This window comes from Balaenoptera borealis, assembly GCF_965194805.1.
Source record: "Balaenoptera borealis genome assembly, chromosome: 9".
NCBI lineage: Eukaryota > Metazoa > Chordata > Mammalia > Artiodactyla > Balaenopteridae > Balaenoptera > Balaenoptera borealis.
In genome coordinates this window covers 44,192,372-44,208,066 of record NC_138873.1, presented here as the reverse complement: position 1 = coordinate 44,208,066, position 15,695 = coordinate 44,192,372, and the positions used below count along the sequence as shown (strand labels likewise).

Genomic DNA, 15,695 nt, shown 5'->3' with positions numbered 1-15,695 from the left:
GAATATCTAACACAAGTAAGAACCCAATAAATAGTCATGTGACTATAAAACAAAACCAGTTTCTGAAACATGGATAAGACAAGAAATATAAAACCCACAATGCAAACAAGATATTTTATTGGAATAACTACTAAACAATGGAGTACTAAAGGTATAATTTAGAATTTTAGAAATTAAATTATAAATGGAGTATTTAGAGAATTCAGAGATTCATACGTTGTATTAAAAGTTTAATATCTGAATTTGGAAAATAAAGTAAAATTCCACAATCACTGAAATGCTTACTTCTTCAAGGGATCTTCTCAGCTGTAAAGACTTGAGAAGCTTGTCTCCTGGCCTTGAAAAGAAATTTTAAAAAATATTAATAGTAAGGGAGAAGTCAATTAATTAAAATATGTATTAATTATATAATACAAAAAAATCTGGAATTTTTTCCAAGATAATAAAAATTCCTTAAGGAATATTACAACTTCAAATTTAGGAAATTAGGAAAAACATTTTTAAAGCCAATCCATTAAAAAATTAAAGAAAATTCCAGATTAAGACAAAACACAAAGAATTAAAAAGAAAATATCACCTTTTTTATGGAATAATGAATCAAAAGTAAAAATCCTAGCTCAAAAGTCAGAGAGAGGTAAAAACAGAGAGAAGGAGAGATAGAGATGGGGCTACAAGCAGAGAAACACCACCAAGGTCTCACTTTCCAAGACCAGAAAGATAACAGCTAAATAAAATGTGCAGCTAGACTCCATGATATTAGGTCCGCCAAAAAGTTCACTTGGGCTTTTCCATAACATCTTAACCCCACCTATGATGTCAAAAGTTATCTGTATATTGGTGAACAAGCATCTTGGTATTTTATAACAGTTAAAATTAACCTCTAACTTTATTCAGCCAAATTAACGATAGGGTGAAAAAAATGAATGCAATTTTGGTATTTAAGTCATTGCAATGAAACCTCTAATGTATTGTAATTAAACTGAAGAACCTCTTAAACAGTCCTTGCCTTTATATCCCAAGCTGTGATGCTGAAAAGATTACTCTAGCTCTATCTCTCATTTCAAACAATTTTAGTCCTTTCCCTCATGATCCTATTATTCTTCATAAACGCTCCTTTCTACTGCTCTATCTCTTCTCTCTTTAGAGGGAAACAAATGTGAAGTACTCTAATAGGGACTTTTTTTTTTCTTTAAGATTTGAGAACTGTGTATTTTCTAGACTTGATATGCTACCACATAGCTTCAGTTTATACAAATGGAGGATTTCCAATTCCTAGGAATTCTTCTATAATGTACTACTCATCACTTAAATATGCAAGGGATAAAGAGGTAACTGTACTGAAGTTAATTTCTGGAATTGTATATATCCAATAAGTAAGTGTATGTGTATGCACAGTTCTCGAATCTTAAAGAAAAAAATGTCCCTATTAGAGTACTTCACTCTCTCAATAGTGTGATATATATATCTCCAATAGACCATCCAACATATCCAAGTGCCTAACATAGAGCCTCAGGAATCACTAGAATCACATTTAATGAACAGTAATTATGAGACCAATATGAGTTAGAACTCCTTGGATTAAGTTAGCTTTTTCTTACCATATATGTTGTCATTTTTCATTACTCCCCTGACACTAAAAATTAAATTATGTATTATAAAATTAAATATTTTTATGAAGCTCCAAGTAAAATATTTGACAAAATTAGGTACCATTTGAAATTTAAAGAAGTCCATTCCAGAAATTAAATGACATACAAAATATCTTTGCCAACCTAATGTTATAGAATGAGGTGTTAGGAGTTAGCTAAAAATTTTATACTCTGAAGTTCAACCTGTCCAAGCTTCACATAATAAATATTTAGATACTTACAATTTTCTCCTCTGAAGAAAGAACACCCTCTACTGCCACTATCTGGTACTGCTTATGTTTTAAATTCCCCACAAATTTCCGAAGTTGCTTGACACTGCTAGCTTCTGTGTCTTGTTTTAAGAGTTTCTGCATTTCTCGAGAAGGACATCCAGGATCAAATACTAGTAGACATAATGTTCGGTTTTTTCTCTCTTCAATTCCAACAACTGTTTGACTATGACCTATCAAAAAATCAAATAAGAGCTATATATATATATATATATATATATATATATATATGTGTATGTGTGCGTGTGTGATATCTACCTATATGTACAGCTATATACAGATGTAAGTTACTATATATACACACGCACATATATATATATATACACACTATATATACTTTCTATATATAGCATGTGTGCACGTGTGTTTAGAATATAAATACAGTCAGTCCCTCTGACATATAGGTTATCTGAGTTCTTTCAGTTCTAAGACACGAGAGTTTAGTTCTACTTCCTAACCTGCAGTTTTCTTTGTTCAATTTTAGTTTTCTAAAGGCTTCATGGCAAAAAATTCTACTTTCACTATGCCATATATTTTAGTTTTTCTTTCCTAATCCCATAGTCCTTCTTATTCAAATTATCTCAGATGAATGGATTTGAAATTTACCTACTGAAGAACAAAAATTCTCATGGTTCCAAAAGGTAAACAAAAGTCAATTTACATATACTAGAACTTCAATGGGAAGGGCTAAAACTTTCTAGCTTGTATACTAAACGATGAAATTCCTAATATTTACTTCTCCTTCCTCCTGTCAATCCAAATCATCCATTCGACAAATTTTATGAAATATCCATATGCCAGGCACTATTCCATGCAGTTAGCGATACAAAAGCAAACAAAACAAACACTTCTGCCTTCATGGGGCTTATATTCTAATAGGAAGTAGTTCTCCATAAGCAAGGTAAATAGGTAAAGTTTATATATATCATGTTCGATAAAGAAAAATAAAGCAGGGAAGAGGGATAGGAAATGCCATTGTTGGAGGGGGGTAGAATAACAAGATGAAATTTTTAAAAAGATGGTCAGGGAAGGCCTCACTGAAGTGAGGTAAAGCCTTGGAAAATGTAAAGGATGAACAATAAAGGGAGAGTGAACCAGGTGGCCCTGAAAATACCAAGGATATCATCCATTACTGGAATGTATTATGATGACAATATAGCTCTAAAAATCAGAGTAATGTCACAATACTCCTCTCCTCCCATTATCAGAATCTTAACGTATCCTAAAGCAAAAGCCAATTACTTGTCTTATAAAAATAAATTGTCTTATAAGTTATACTTAGTATCTGTAAGTTACATTAACCTTGATACTGAAGATAGATAGGAGGTTTAGATGTACACACTACTTTTGGACTCCCTTCTCTCTCTGAAGAATAGTAGCTCAATATCCATTCGAATAAGCGAGGGTGTGTACCCAAAGGGCCAGTTGACTTGTGAAAGTCAATAATACGACACCTATAAAAAAAATTGACAAAATGGATTATTTAGAAAATATTAAAAAAATTTTTTCATCAATGGAGTTATAAAATACAAAAACTTCTTAATTTAGAATTAATTTTATTTCATCATTTTCTTAAGGAATAAAAATTTTATTGTTTATCTGAAAACTGTTATTTTATGAGGAAATTATTTAAATAACTTTTAAGGTTGATGACAGATATAAAAGTTACAAAAATTTTCTGACATATAAAACTTCCATTAGTAGTAAATGAGGATCATACTTGATTTTTAAAAGTCTACATATAACCTGAGACATAGGAACTTTTACTCCAAAGTCTCTAAACCTGATGATCAATTAGAAGCCGACCTCTAATTATAATTCCTCAACAGCCATTTGAAGCTATCAAAAATATCCTAAATATTTTTCCTGTCAGTTCTCTCAAATTTCAATAGACAAGAAAAGAATACCTGTAAAGATCATAAAAAACCTGTATGTACCCCCATCTATACATCTATCTATCTCCTATTTGGCAACAGACCATGGTGGTATTGTTTCCTCAAGAGGAAGTCAACCATGAATAAACCAAACTATTTTAACCAGGAGCACTATTTACACTTCTCAACAACTATTTTTAAAAAGGTCAAATATAAGGAAAAGCAATTAAAAGCTTTATTTTCACTTTAAAGTATAGCACAGATATCCTATCCTTGTCTCTCTTGGCCATAAAGTTTCCAAATACACCAAGTTTAATGTTGATAACTTTCAACTGATTACTACTGAGCTTTAAATGTTGAAATGAACTTCTGGAAAAACTATCAAAAAGAACAGTGCTTTTGAGTTAGCAGTTGACAGCAGGCTTAGATTTAGAATGTGAATAGTATCCTACAGACTATAATTCACAGAGAGCAAAAGAAAGATATTTAAATAACTAGTAAGCAAATTCAGGGTATAGTAATAAAAAGGCTTTACAAAAAACTAAACTATTTCAGGTGCCAAGAAAACAGCTGGATTCATCAGGTACTTAAAAAAAAATTTTTCCTTTCCTTAAAAATTACTTAAAAGCTCAAAACATGATATAGTATATATAATCTGAAGGTGTGAACAGACTGGCAAAAAGGAAAAGAAAAAAAGAAAAAATAAATTTAGAGGGCATTAAAATAGTCCTTTCAATTTAATAATTCGAGAAAGTTATTATACACACATTCGTTTTTCTATTTAAAATTTAAGAAATATTTTTACTTCTGAATCAATTAACATGATAGAAATGATGTAAAACACTGGCTAAATTACTTAGAAACAAACATAAAAGGAAATATAGAGTCATGAAGCTTAAGGCAAACTTTCCATTAAAGATGATCATAAGCGTCTATCTCCGATGCCTCTTGAAAGCCCAGGTCCGCCAATCAGCTTTTTAGTGCCTCATTCTTCACTTTAGGAACAGACAGCTAAGGATTTTTAATTAATTAATTAATTAATTTATGACTGTGTTTGGGTCTTCGTTTCTGTGCACAGGCTTTCTCTAGTTGTGGCAAGCGGAGGCCACTCTTCATCGCGGTGAGCGGGCCTCTCACTGTCGCGGCCTCTCTTGTTGCGGAGCACAGGCTCCAGATGCACAGGCTCAGTAATTGTGGCTCACGGGCCCAGTTGCTCCGCGGCATGTGGGATCTTCCCAGACCAGGGCTCGAACCCATGTCCCCTGCATTGGCAGGCAGACTCTCAACCACTGCACCACCAGGGAAGCCCAGGATTTTTAAAAGTTAGAAGAAAGCCTTCCAAATGGAAAAGACTAAAATAAATAGACATGAAAACAATTTAACATGGAGGATACAGAAAAATGCAAGGAATAGAAAAAAAATAAAATGTTGGAAAAAAAGTTTACAACCATAAAAGAATACGATGCTATGAAATTACCCCTTAAAATTAAAAACATGATTGTTAAATTGTTAAAATTGTTGGGAGATAACGTTGAGTAAATTTAGATAGTAAAACAAAATCAAAGAAAGTCAAAGAAGTTCAGTGGCCAACTAACAGGAGTTCCAGAAAGAAAAATAAAGAAAATGGAGGGATCATAATTATCAAACAACAGTTAACCTCTAAGCTCTGACTACATGCCAGTCATAGTCCTAAGGACATTATTATCTCATTGAATCATCACTACAAGTCTATGAAGCAGTAACTATTTACATGTTCTTTTATCAATGGTGGGACTAGGACAAGTTAAGTCATAGAGCTAGTAGGCAGAAAGCTAGCATCAATTGTAGGCAATCTTACTTCAAAAAGTGTAAGCTCTTAACCACTATACTGAGATCTTATAGCCTACAATCCAGATTCAAAAGGAAAAACAAATGCTCAACACAATGAATCAAAGCCCCACATCCAATGGTGAAATTTCATAGCATCGGGGCTAAGAAAAGAAAAACTTCCAGAGGAAATAAATAGGTTATACACAAAGGAACAAAAATCAGATGGCAGCTTACCTTCTCTTTAGTAATACTGATTGCTAGAAGTCAACAGAGTAACAACTTGATCTGATTTGAAAATGATTTTGAGTTAAGAATAATACAGCCACACAAACTATCACTTACGTAATAAGACTAGGTACCCTTTCTTAGGAAGTGTTCAAGCAAAAGAGAGTAATCCAAAAAAGAGAAAGACATGGAATCCAGGAAAAATCCAGGATCCAATTCAAGAAAACAGTGAAGAAATGCAACATGATTAGAGCTGTGGAAGGGATCTAGAAGGCAAATAATCCAGACTAGAGCAGAGGAAAGATGGCTTCAAGAAAAAGGTGTCCAGGAATAAGGAGCGCCTCAGATTTCATGATAAGTGGAGTTTTTGGAAAAATTTGACCATGATGCAGCCAAACTGTAAAACGGAAAAGGAAAGGCAATTCTTAACTCAAAGAAAATTTTAAAAAGCTTCTCAGGAAAGATATAAAATCAGCAATGAGTAATATTTACACAGTCATGATGTAAACTCTGACTTTAACTTAATAAAAACTGAGATTTAACCATATTACAAAAATTGAGGGGAAACAGACAGGAGATATAAGGAGAATGCAGTAGACAATGTTTAAAAGTGACAAACCAAGAAAAAGCCATGAAAGCATATTACTTAAAAACAATGGAAGTGACAGCTGCCTCTGAGAGACAGGACTTGAGAATAGAGAAGAGCATGAAATGGGGAATGAGTTGCTGGTTTTCATTGTAAGTCTTTCATTTTAATGCTACTTAAATTTTATTTTTTAACTATCCCTTTGATAAAAAACAACACAATAACAAAAATTTCCCAGATATGACAATAACATTAACTTGGTTTTTTAGGTACATACTTTATCCTTAGGGAGGTCAGAAGTGTATATACTTCACATGCTCCAATCCAGGCCTTTGTTCCCTGTAACCTGTTATTAAGTTGAGAGGCACCCTGGGGATCAAAACCTTCCTTCCATGCATCTTCAATCATAGACTGAATTTTTGGAATGCAAGGAACTGACATGCCTAAAATCATACAAAGCAAATATGTAATATGACAGTTAGTACTGAATAATATCATTTAGCAGTACACCATACATTCTACAGGAACCTACAGTTTTTAAGCCATTATTTCTGACATCTTCTACTGTATCATTTTCTCTTCCTTCAACCAGAATTCAGGCTTTTAATGTAAATATCCACTAAAATACATCTTTATTAAAGCTATTAATTGTGCCTACTATATATTAATTCATTGCACATCAAATGTACTTTATCAGATGATAAGTTCAGGGTACCGTATTTCACATACCTTTCAAGCAATCATCATATGCATCATTTTGCAATAATGATGAAAGCAGCATTTGGAAATTTCTGTAACCACAACCCCAGCCTTTGTCACCAAAAGATGAATGAAAGTGATCCACTACTGTAGAAAGCCACACACGCCTCACATCTGTGGCAGCATTCTGATAATACCTATAAAGTGCTTCCATAATTCCTAAAGTGGAAAAGAGATTTAGAAGGTTTAGAGGGATATCATCTTTCTATGGCTGTCTCATATATTTCTAATATCAATCTCTTTCTCAAGGGCCACATCTAAATCCTGTCAATTCCATCTTCTTTATCTTTTTACTGACATAATCTTGGTTATTTTCCTTCTTATTTACTACTATGCGAGTTTCCTAATACTAGCATGTTACTTATTATGCTGAATTGAAACTGTTTGCTTCCTTCACTTCTGCATCTGCAGGGCCAGCACATAAAAGTACACTGCTGAATGAATGTTCTTGTCCCCCCATTTTATTATACATTCTGCTGGACATCATTCTTTCTGAAGCTCAGTCCTAGTCAATTTGCTCCCAATTTAAAAACTTCAATAGCTTCCTATTACCCATGGAATAGTTTTAATCCATGGTATATGAAGCCCACGGCAAGCTATCCTCTAACTTACCTTTATTTCAAACCACTCTTCTTGCCGTAATTTTGGCTGTGGCCTAACTGAACACATTAAACATGATTTTGACCATGGAGTTTTCATTCAATTACAATATTTACTAAGCACTTTTTATATACTTAGCACTATGCTAAGCATTGAGGATACAAAATATTAATGACAATATTCCTTAAAATCTCCTGGACCCAGATTATAATAAGTGCTATAGTATGAATAACAAGGTGTTAGGACAGGGTACATCTGATTCTATCCCTTTCCTCCTTCTAGTAACTCTCCCTATATTTCAAAATCCTACTGATACTTTCAGAAGCAAATGCTACAGTCTTCGTTAACACTTTTCCTGATTCCATAACCCCAAACAAAAAGGTCCTCTTTTTCTGAACAATCACTACATTTTACTTGTTGTGCCTCCTAGGTACTGGTCATATTCTGTCATGGCAGAATACTACAGTTCTTTGTGTATACTTTACAGACTCTGGGAAGCTTATTGGCAGGGAAATCTTATTTGGATAGCCCGTACTTTCTCACATAGAACATGGCGCCAAAAAGGCAATCAATAAATGCTTTACTTGAATGAAGAGTATCCTTTAGGAAAATGGGTTTTTGTCTTTAAGAAGGCAGAGTCAATAAATCAAAACAGTTAAAGGAACCAAGAGTTGTAGCTGTGTCTACACTATGAAGGACAGAAATATAGACCATTATAACCATTTCCAGGGAACTTAAAAAGATTAGACTCATGGTAAAGAAAAAGAACAATTAAGATGCTATATAACTGAGTACTAAATGTTGTAGCATGGAATGGGTACTCTAGGAATTCAGAGAAATTAATGTGAGATTCAGTATCACAGACTTTGATAAAGAGATCAAGATTTGAGAGACATTTAAGAATGAGGTGAATAGAAAAATAGAAAAAAAAAGTAATGTACATTCTAATATACTTTGGCATAGTTATTACTAACTCAATGGTGCCTCATTGTGTAGGTAATACTGTCCTAGTAACCACATATCACTTGCTTTTAAAGGAAAATTTCCTCATAAAGTTTTTTATTTCTTAGCACCAAAATATCTTTAGATATTTCCCAAGATGAATCTACCTTCTGTTAAATTATATTCTATTCTATATACAATATAGAATGTTAAAATAATGACTCTTCAAATGAGAGCAGCTTCAATTAACATCTGCATAACTAACAAAAAATAAAAATTTTATTTGGAACTCTGGATTTCCTGGATCTGGATTTCTTTTTCCTTCCCAAGGTTAGGAAAGTTTTCAGAGAGCCAGTGTCTCCTGGAGGGGAGCCTTACACACGGCTGGTGTCCTGGTTTTTACGCCTGGTACCCCAGCTTTCACAGCTGCCACCCTGAGGGCCTGATTCTGGTGGCCAGGAGGGCTTGCATTCCTAGGTCTCACAGGACTATGGCAATCGGGACGACGACTCTTAGAAGGCCGCCACCTCCAGGGCACTGCACAGACAAAAAACTGAGGCATATCCCCAAGTCCTTCTCTGAAGGCAGCCTCTTTCTTTGTCTTAGAGCTTCAGCCTGGGGGGCAAGCTTCAGGATTGGCACTATCTAGTGGACTAGGGAGCTGCTCTCAAGGAACGAAGGCTGTGGATGCCCCCTTGGCATTCTCCCTCTGCCTTACTCCAGCTTACCAGTAACTTCCTGAAATGAGCCCATACACTTGTGTGCAACCCTGATTTTTGCGATTGTCACTGAGGGGACACTGCCATATCACCTGGTCAGCAGGCCTTATACTAGCAGTCCAACAGGACTGTATATATTTGCATACTTTTGAAAGCTGTTGCAGCCACTATTGAAAACAGTATGGAGGTTCCTCAAAAAAATAAAACTAGAACTACCATATGATCCAGCAATTTCACTACCATATGACACAGCAAGCCAATTTGTTATCAGAAGAAAACAAAAACACTAACATGAAAAGATATATGCACCCCCCATGTTCACTGCATAATGGTTTATAATAGGCAAGATATAGACCCTAAGTGTCCACTGAAGGATGAATGGATAAAGAAATTGTGGTACACATACATAGATGCAAAGGAATGCTACTCAGCCGTAAAAGAGAATGAAATTTCACCATCTGCAACAACATGGATGGACCTGGAGGGTAATATCGCTTAGTAAAATAAGTCAGACAGAGAAAGACAAATACTGTATGTTATCACTTATATGAGGGATCTAAAAAATAAAACAAATGAATATAACAAAACAGAAACAGACTCACATATATAGAGAACAAATCAGTGGTTAACCAGTGGGGAGAGAGAAGGAAGAAGGGGCAAGATAGGGGTAGGGGGTTAAGAAGTACAAACTACTATGCATAAAATAAATAAGCTACAAGGATATATTATACAGCACAAGGAATATAGCCAATATTTTATAATAACTTCAAATAGAGTATAATCTAAAAAGTACTGAATCACTATGTTGTATACCTGAAACTAACTAATATAATATTGTAAATCAACTATACCCCCCCAAAAAAAAGAATAAAAAAAATGAATGTAACAACAACAACAAAAAAACCAAAATGAGAAGAGATAACACACACACACACACATACAATGGAATATTATTTAGCCACAGAACAGAATGAAATCTTGCCATTTATAACAGTGGAGGGACCTTAAGGGCATTATGCTAAGTGAAGTAAGTCAGACAGGGAAAGACAAATACTGCATGATCTCTCTTACATGTGGAATCTAAAAACACAACAACAAAATAACAAGCTCATGGATACAGGGAACAGACTGGTCTTTGCCAGAGGCAGGATGTGGGGGGGTGGGAGAAATGAGTGAAGGGAGTAAAAAAAAAAAATCTTTAGCACCAAATCGATTACTTCTAAATTTCAAGGTAGCTTATAAAAAGGACACAGTATGTTACAGGGCAGTGTTCTTCAATCTTTTACAGATATATTTATTTTAAATTATACATACACTACTATATTCTCCAGTAACTCTAAAACATATGCATAAACAGAAATTAAAGGATATCATAAATTAAAGACAAGTAGAAGTTCTAATATTTTCTTCCTATATACCCTAATGCATCATATTACACATTTGCTGGGAAGTCCTATCCTGTATGGAAACTTCCTGCAGGGAGACCCTTGAAGTATAAAGACAGCCTTCAGAAACAGACCTATGGATATATGAAAATATGACATATGTGTTACAAATACATGGAGACAGTACAGATTTGCTAAATGGTACTGAGATAAACAAGCAATAACAACTTAGTAATTTAAGTATCACTATAAATAAGGGGAAAAATTAGATCCATACCTTCTCTTTCTCTCACTCCCCTTTTTCCCTCCTTCCCTCTCTCTCACACAGACATATGCACAAATAAATTCCAAGTCGATTAAAAGTCAAAATATGAAAAGCAAGGTATAATTTTTTTTTTTAGTAATGGCTACTTTATTTTATTTTATATTTTTGGCAGCGCCGCTTGCGGGATCTTAGTTCCCCAACCAGGGATCAAACTTGTGACCCCCTGCAGTGGAAGTGCGGAGTCCTAACCACTGGACAGCCAGGGAATTCCTGAATATGAAAGCAGGCATAAATTTTTCTTTTGTTTTGTTCTGTTTTTTTAAATTTTAGTTTATTTTATTGAAGTATAGTTGATTTACAATGTGATAATTTCTACTGTACAGCAAAGTGACCCAGTTATACATATAATATTCTTTTTCATATTATGGTTTATCACAGTGAGTTGATTTTTATGTGATATAATTACTTCCAGCTGGCATAAAAAAATACCATGATCTATGTGAAGGAATTATCTTTTTTAAAAAATATACACTTTTTTTTTAACTTTTTATTTTATATTGGAGTATAGCTGATTAACAATGTTGTGATAGTTTCAGGTGTACAGCAAAGAGATTCAGTTATACATATACATGTATCTATTCTTTTTCAAATTCTTTTCCCATTTAGGTTGTTACATAATATTGAGCAGAGTTCCCCGTGCTATACAGTAGGTCCTTCTTGGTTATCCATTTTAAGGGTATAAATATTTAAAGACAATATAAAGGGATATGTTTATGATCTCAAAGATGGGGGAGTTTCTTAAACAAGACACTTAGAATACAAATAAAGGGAAAGATTGAGAAATTCGATTATATTCAAATTTAAAATTCTGTCTAATTGAAGACACCATGTACAAAATTTAAAGACAAATTATAGATTTGAAGAAGATATTTGCTCCTCATATAATCAATGAAGAATTAGTATCTTGAATACTTAATGGACTTCCAAAAATCAATAAGAAAAGGACAAACAACCCAACAGAGAAGGGAAAAAGGAAGGGACTAAGTTATTTACAGAAGAAACTAACTCAGGAGTAATCCGAAAAATACAATTACAAGATGTATCCTCCTCTCATGCTCTATTAAGTGGCAAAAATTAAAAAGTGTCACGATACAAAGTATAAGTCAGAACACACTGATGCTAATGTAGATTACAACCATTTTAGAAAACAACTCCATAATACCCTTAACAAAGTTAATTATGCAAATACCCTTTAATCTAGTATTTCCAGTCTGGATGTTAGAGAAACTCTTGAGGGGGAAACCTGTTCACAATTTGTAAGAATAAAACACTGGAAACAACGTAAGTAATACAAGGAAATTCTATACAGCAATCAAAATGAATGAAGTACAGTTATAAGAATCAATATATTTAAGCAAATCCAATTAAAGCATACATATTGTATACCAATTTACATGTAGTTTAAAATATAAAAGATTATGTATTATTATGGAAACCTATATATAAGATAAAATTATTAAAACATATATGAGACTGATAAATACCAAATTCAGGATAATGATTCCCTTTGTGGAGGAGGAGAAATCAGAATGAATGAGGGGTATGCAAGGGTTTAAAATACATATGAAAGGGTTTACTGCTTTAAAACATTAAATTTCATAAAAACTGGGTGGTGGGAACAAAGCTGTTTCCATATAATTTGGGTTTTTTTTTTAAACTATACTAACAGATATGTTTAAAAAAAATGTTAAAAAAAATCAGGAAAAATGGCATTCTTTGGAACAAGGCAGATCTGATTGTGAATACCAGCTGGGCCAATAACTAGCTATGTAACCTTACCTTGGGAAAGTAATTTAACCTAAGTCACAATGAACTCATCCAGAAAAATCTAACAGTACACAAGATTTTTCTTTTGAGAGTTACATGATACAATATATATGAAGGTCTTAGTATCCAGAACTGTACTGAACAATACGGTAGAAACTATTTACATGTGGCTATTTGAACACCTGAAGTGTGGCTTGTCCAAACTGAGATGCTCTGCAAAGTAAAATACACATTGGATTTTGAAGAATTGCAAAATATCCCATTAATAGTTTTTAATACCGATTACATGTTGACGTATTATGGACACGCTGGGAAAATATTAAAATTAATTTCACCTAGTCCTTTTTACTTTTTCTAATGTGACTACTGGAAATTTAAAATTATTTATGTGGTTCACATTCTACTAGACAGCAATTGTCTAGAACATAGTAAGCACTTAATAAAAACTTTTCTAAAAGGTTTGTTTTCAAATGTCAAATAAATTGACACAATATAAAAGTGAATTATTTTTAAGTGAATTATTTACTGTAAAAATAAAAGTTCAGGAGTTTTAAAACAACAAACAAAAAATTACTTGAACACACAGTCTCACCTAAAACTATATAAACTATGGGTTATGAAAATTAAGCAAAATTCAAATTCTGATTATTACTTCAGTGATGTATGGAATATTAAAACCATGATTTGGATGTTTAAATACTCACCAGAAGTTTTTGTTTTTTCATCATCAATACCAACAGCTAGTGATTCCATCATATCAGCTTTTCTTCTATGAAATTCAGATGGATGCATTCTTCCCCTATTTACTTCTATCTCCATATTTCGTAGCTGCTGTTGTTTGTACCCTCCAGAATTATTTAAACCATACTGTCTCTATTGAACATAAAAACAAATGACTTAATTTTTATGTCCCTTTACATCAATGAGGATGGAAACTTCCCACTATTTTTTATATCTGGAAATATATTTTGAAACATTCTGGTTTATAGACTTTTATACAAGTCAACTTAAAGATTTTTGTGAAAAATAAATCACACACAAAAAAATCTCTAAGTTAATAGCCTTTCTCTACAAACAACCATCATGGCAAGAGACTTGTTTTCCTTGTAGTAGGGAAAGTAGAGAATCCTGTCTTCCTACTAATGGTACTGTGAAAGGCAGATGAGTTCTGACCATACTGATGATTTTTTCAAGACAACCTGTCAGTACTTGTTATTTGGTTCCTAGGCTAGCCTACAAAAGCCTACTTAATCCATTCAGGTATTCATTCTATGTAGTGAATGAACTATGTTTTTGCACACTGACAATAATATGTTAAAACAGCCCCTACGGAAAACATTTCTGAGATCTGAACAAGTAACCTGCAAACTTACATAATAAATTCCCTTAAACACTGAAAACTTTTTGTATTGATAATGTTTCAAAATTATATAAGGCAAAGAAGACTTAGGAAAAGCCAACTTTCTTTTCTCCTCTGAATCCTGGTGGGAAAATAATTTTGCAAATAAATGAATCATGAATGAGAAAAATAGCCTAAATTAGATATTCCAAAGGAAGAATAGCCATGTCTAAGATACTGGAGAAAAAAAAGTCAGAGGTCAAATAAGTTCAGGAAGATTATGATATGTACAATGCATATTAGTATATTAAAGGCTTTGAGAAGACCCCAAGTACACAAACCTGTTTAACTGGACACTTTCAAACCTATTCAATCATAAACCCTTTTTACTCATACATTACTCTATTAGCACATAGAAAAAGAACACTTAAAAACTCTGTGAGCATTATTAGCCCAGATGATATCATAGTCTACAGCAAATTAGGTCTGAAAAAAGTAGAAAAACTGTTAAAATTTTTAATGCATTAAAAATATAATAGATGCTACCAGTTTAGTTCAACAGATACCACCACTCACCTAAAATAAATGAAGTCTCAAACACCATCAAAAAGCATTTTCCATTAAAAATGGTTCTTTCTAAATGCCTGAATTGCAATCACTAAAAGAGTTTAAGACTCAGGAGACATTAATTCTAAGTTTCTGTTTTAAGTACCTATACAAACACTAAAAATTCTGAGTCTCAATTTCCTAATTTTCCCCATCGACATAGGTTTATATCCAGGCTTTACCATTTAATACTGCCAAACCCTGAGCAAGTTAAGCTACTTAAGTACTTTTTGTCTCCATTTCTTCATCTGCTGTTAAAAAAAAAGGTCTAAAGTAACTTCATGGAGCAGTGAAGATTTTAAGATACTTTATATGAAGTGTTCACCCCAGTACATGACCAGAGTGAGTACTTATAAATGGTGGCTGTTATGAACTATAAAAAATATATGTAAAAAAATATTTTACATAATAAAGACAAAAATAATAGGCTGAAGGCGTGATAGCATGTTTGAAAAATAAGAACTCTAACCAAACCAAAATAATATAATTGCTATTAATCTTTGTACCTGCAGCTTCTGAAATTCTTCCATTTCTTGTCTTGATTCTTCAGATCTCCTCTTTCTGTCTTCTTCTTGTTGAAGCTGTTGAGCCAATTCTAGATCTCTAGAACACTGGACTCTAGCCATACCTATTATACATTTTTAATGTTTAGAATAAAATAACTACTGAAATAAAGGCTCACCTATATGTTAATATTTTTTAAAAGGAGTAAATGCTATTATTTTGCCATTTATTCATGACTATGATGTCACAGAAACACTGAGAACAAATCTAGCAGAACTTGAACTGCTTCTGTAAGGGTATAACCTCCACTTAAATCGCTAATACTCACTGAGTGTTT

The 15,695-nt window shown here is 33.2% G+C and overlaps 1 protein-coding gene across 9 annotated transcripts in view; it reads right to left on the bottom strand.

The window, feature by feature from the left end:
- Positions 1–15,695, bottom strand: part of ZUP1 (zinc finger containing ubiquitin peptidase 1) — a 58,515-nt gene that overhangs the window by 36,219 nt on the left and 6,601 nt on the right. For 5 of the 9 annotated variants that reach the window (XM_082406183.1, XM_082406179.1, XM_082406181.1 and 2 more), the window contains exons 4-10: positions 15,361–15,482; positions 13,614–13,782; positions 7,142–7,330; positions 6,690–6,855; positions 3,221–3,372; positions 1,871–2,091; positions 96–337 (exon numbers count right to left, since the gene is read on the bottom strand). In XM_082406183.1, coding sequence (XP_082262309.1) covers positions 290–337; positions 1,871–2,091; positions 3,221–3,372; positions 6,690–6,855; positions 7,142–7,330; positions 13,614–13,782; positions 15,361–15,482 — 1,067 coding nt within the window. In that variant the 3' untranslated portion in view covers positions 96–289. Of the gene's footprint in view, positions 1–95; positions 338–1,870; positions 2,092–3,220; positions 3,373–6,689; positions 6,856–7,141; positions 7,331–13,613; positions 13,783–15,360; positions 15,483–15,695 lie in introns of those variants that run through there. The other 4 variants (XR_014248699.1, XR_014248700.1, XR_014248701.1 and 1 more) reach the window with 1 other exon arrangement.